The 3520-nt window shown below is 60.6% G+C and overlaps 1 protein-coding gene across 1 annotated transcript in view; it reads right to left on the bottom strand.

The window, feature by feature from the left end:
- Positions 1-3520, bottom strand: part of ADCY7 (adenylate cyclase 7) — a 48644-nt gene that overhangs the window by 21134 nt on the left and 23990 nt on the right. The window contains exon 7 of the mRNA XM_006154796.3: positions 2970-3080. Within this exon, the coding sequence (XP_006154858.1) occupies positions 2970-3080 (111 nt within the window). The remainder of the gene's footprint in view (positions 1-2969; positions 3081-3520) is intronic.

The raw sequence follows: 3520 nt of genomic DNA, 5'->3' as shown, positions 1-3520 counted from the left end.
ACAGTCCCGGGCATGGGTGGGCAGGGACACAGGCAGGCCCGACACGCAGTAGTAGCAGTCGCCCAGGATCTTGATCCGCATGCACTCGTTGGCCTGCAGCATGAGCAAGAGGCCTGGTCAGTGGGCGCCTGGGGTCCAGGGTCCCTGATCCAACCCTCCCCACCCTCCAGGGGGAGCCAAGCTCTGTCCTGGCCAGTGCTGCCTCCTGGGGCACCAGCCACGAGCAGCTGCTTCTGGCCTGGCAAAAGGATTAGGAACAGGGGGCACCACCCCGGAAGGACCCCCAACCAAGCATCAGGGTGAACACAGCTGCCTCTGGGGGGTGTCTTTGTTGCACTCCCATGTCATGTTTGAGCCAACCTGAGCCAGACTCTGGCCGAGCAGTAAGCAGACAGAAGTCCCTGAGCCATGGAGTGCACCTGCTGGTGGGAGACCAGACCCGATCTGGGAAGTCAGCCCATAGTGTACCAGGTATGCACAGGGCGAAGGATGAGAGGGACGAGAGAGAGCGAGTTCCAGGAGGAGGACTCAAAGGAGGCCACACCTGGGCAGAGACCCGAAAGAATGAAGCAGCGACCCATGCCAGTGTCGGGGGAGAGTGTTGCAGGACCAGGCAAAGACCCTGAGGCCAGAGAGTTGTCTGAGACACAGCCAGGCAGCTGGGGTGGAGTGGAGATGAGGACAGAGGAGGCAGATGCCAGGAGCCAAGGGGCAGCAGGGGTCATGGGAGCCCTGAGGGGGCTCTGCTGCTGGGGCCGGGGGAGTGGAGAGTGCAGAGGAAAACCAGGCCGGGGTCTCACAGGGAAACGCCCAGGCAGGGGAGAGGGCCAGCAGGGCTGGTTGAGGCCCCAGTCGAGGCCGTGCTGTGCCCTCTGTAACTCGTCTGCATGAGCGGCCACACGTCCCATGGCCTAAGGTAGGGGTTAGGGACCCTGAAGAAGGGACCCTGGTAGGCCACCTGCGTGTGTGCTCCAAGCCCACCTCACCCACACAGCTGATCCTCAGGGGACTGGGCACCCACCAGGCAACCTTCCCTCTGGCTTCTAGTAGGGAAGGAGCCCAGGGGGCAGCATGCTGTCACCCCAGTCCCTCCTGCAGGGTCACTAAGGCCAGCCATGCCCCGAGCACACCACTCAACCCCAGTCCATACCAACTCTGTTCTAGCCTCCCTCCCACACCCACTAGGCCACTGCCCTGGGCGCCACGGACACAGTGGGCACCATGGGAGCCCTGCCCTGTTCCCCAGCCTGTGCACACTCCCCTCTACTGAGCCCTCTTCAATTACTCAGTCCACGTGTGTGCCACGTGCTTCCCGCTGGGCCCTGTCGCACACTGAGTTCTGCATATGCGAGGGCAGTGGCTTTCTTAGAAAGCAGGCAGCCTGGAGAAGGCCTGGATGCCCAGGCTCAGGACTGCCCCCCGGAACGCTGGCCATCAGGGACTTCAGGAAGCCACATGCTCCAGGCCTCCACGCGGCTGATACGCTGCACCTCTGACGCTCAGAAGCTGGGGCTGGGGCCTCAGCCCTGAGCAGTGGACACCTCTGGCTCTCGGGAGGTGACAGTTCTGGAATCTGACCACTGGCAGAAGAGGCTGGAACCAGCCCTGCCCATCTCTGCCCAGGGACTGGGTGCTCAGGCTGGGAGGCCGGCCCTGCTACGGTCACAGCCTCCCTTTCTCCATCTGTGCAATGGGGCCTCCTGGGCCTGCTGCAGAGGGAAGGCTGGTCCTAGAGGGCAAAGGCCAGTCCCTGGGTTCTGTGGCTGGGAAATGCCAGCTGTGGCCTGGGACCCAGGTCCCCAGACCATGCTGGGGGCTCCTCGCGGCTGGCCCAGGTTAGACACTGAGTCCACAACACCCGGGAGGGGCCAGCTCTGCAGAGCGCCCCAGGCAGCAGTGTCCTGTAGCAGCTTGGTTACTCCCTGCGATGGGCAGCTCACCCCCTGTGATGGGAAGCCCACCCCAAGGAGCCAGTTTCTCCTCTATTTAGCAGTTCTGATATGAAATGTTCTTTCAAGGGTGGGGCCCACCAACTCCTAGACCAGGGCTAGGCTCCCATACACAGGGTCACCTGGTAGGCTCGTATAAATTGATGCGAGTGGGCACTGACACTGGTGTTTCCTGCGTGCAGCAGGAGAAGGAGCCACTGTCTTCAGGCTTACACTTGTCTCTAGGCTGCCACCTCCAGGGAGTCTGCCTTGACCACTTCAGACTGGTTGAATGCTCCTCAGGCTTCTGGCCCTCTGCACTGCTCTACAAAGCATATAGCACATAGGCTGGGAGCAACTAAAGGATAGTTCAAGGTCCTATCTGAGCTCCGGGCTTGGCAGGCATTTGGTCAAAATAAACAGCCCTCCTTGCCCAGTACCCCTCCTGCTTGGCATCCTCAGAACAAGTCCTACACTTCGCCTGGGCCCTCAGGTCCTTGCGCTTCTCACCTGTGACCTTGTCCCCCACACTCTGCTCCACGTACACTGAGCTGTGCTTATTCCACGGGCCCACAGCTTGCTTTCTGCCCCAGGCTTTTGCACATGCTGTTCCCCTTGCTAGAACACTGTTCCCTTTCCTGCTCGGGTTTCTCTGTAGGTCTCTCCAACTTTGGTGGGCACACAGTCCACCCGGGATCTGGTCAGGAGCAGGCCTGGTAGGGCCAGGCATTCTGTATTCCTGCCGAGCACCCAAGGGAAGCCAAGGCTGCCGGCTGCACGTAACGAGGATGCGAGCCATCTCCTCTTCCAGGCAGCCTTCCCAGCCCCCGTCAGAGCCCCCGTGTGTCCTTCCCAGTGTGAACTGTCAGTCTCTCCACTGGTCTCACATGCTGGGGGACAGGATCTTGGCAGCTTAGGCCACCACCCGACCCCCCACCTCTGCCATGTGGTGCTTGGGAGCATTTGCTGCCTGGAGGCAGAACTTCAGCCCAGCCCTGAGTCCCATCACCAGCCCAGGGTGGGCACAGGCCGCAGCTCACCTTGGCGATCTGGTCGAACTTGCCGAAGAGCTCATTCAGGACCACCACCAGCTCCTTGGGGGAGCAGTCACTGGCCAGACGCGTGAAGCCCACAATGTCTGCGTACAGGATACTGGGGAGAGGGGCAGCACAGTGCGGTGGGTCAGAGCAAGGTCCTGCCAAAGCCAGGAGGCCTGCCAGAACCCCAAAGTCAGCAGTCCTGAGCCCCAGTCAGCCCAGCCTCCACAGTGAGGGAGATGCTCCCAGCCACAAGGACAAATTAAATTCCAGAAGCTTCCCATTAAAACTAAATGGAGTGAGGGACCAGCAGTTGGCATAATGGCTATGTCACTGGACTCTCATGTAGTCAACTGCAGTTCAAGTCCCAGATCTAATGGCTTAAACTCATGCTGGGCACGTGTGTGTGCGTGCCCAAGATCCCAAGAGGAGAATGGAGGAGAAGGGATTGCAGAGTGGCCATCCCCCCTGGGGGGGATTTCTCGCTTTCTGTCTCTCTGTCTCTCTCTGTCTTTCTGGCGAGTGCACGCGCCCTATAGCGAAAACCTCTCAAAA

The sequence above is a fragment of the Tupaia chinensis genome, unplaced genomic scaffold (genome assembly GCF_000334495.1).
Source record: "Tupaia chinensis unplaced genomic scaffold, TupChi_1.0 Scaffold000422_1, whole genome shotgun sequence".
NCBI lineage: Eukaryota > Metazoa > Chordata > Mammalia > Scandentia > Tupaiidae > Tupaia > Tupaia belangeri.
Note: the sequence above shows the minus strand (reverse complement) of the source record. Positions and strands in the feature narration are given on the sequence as shown.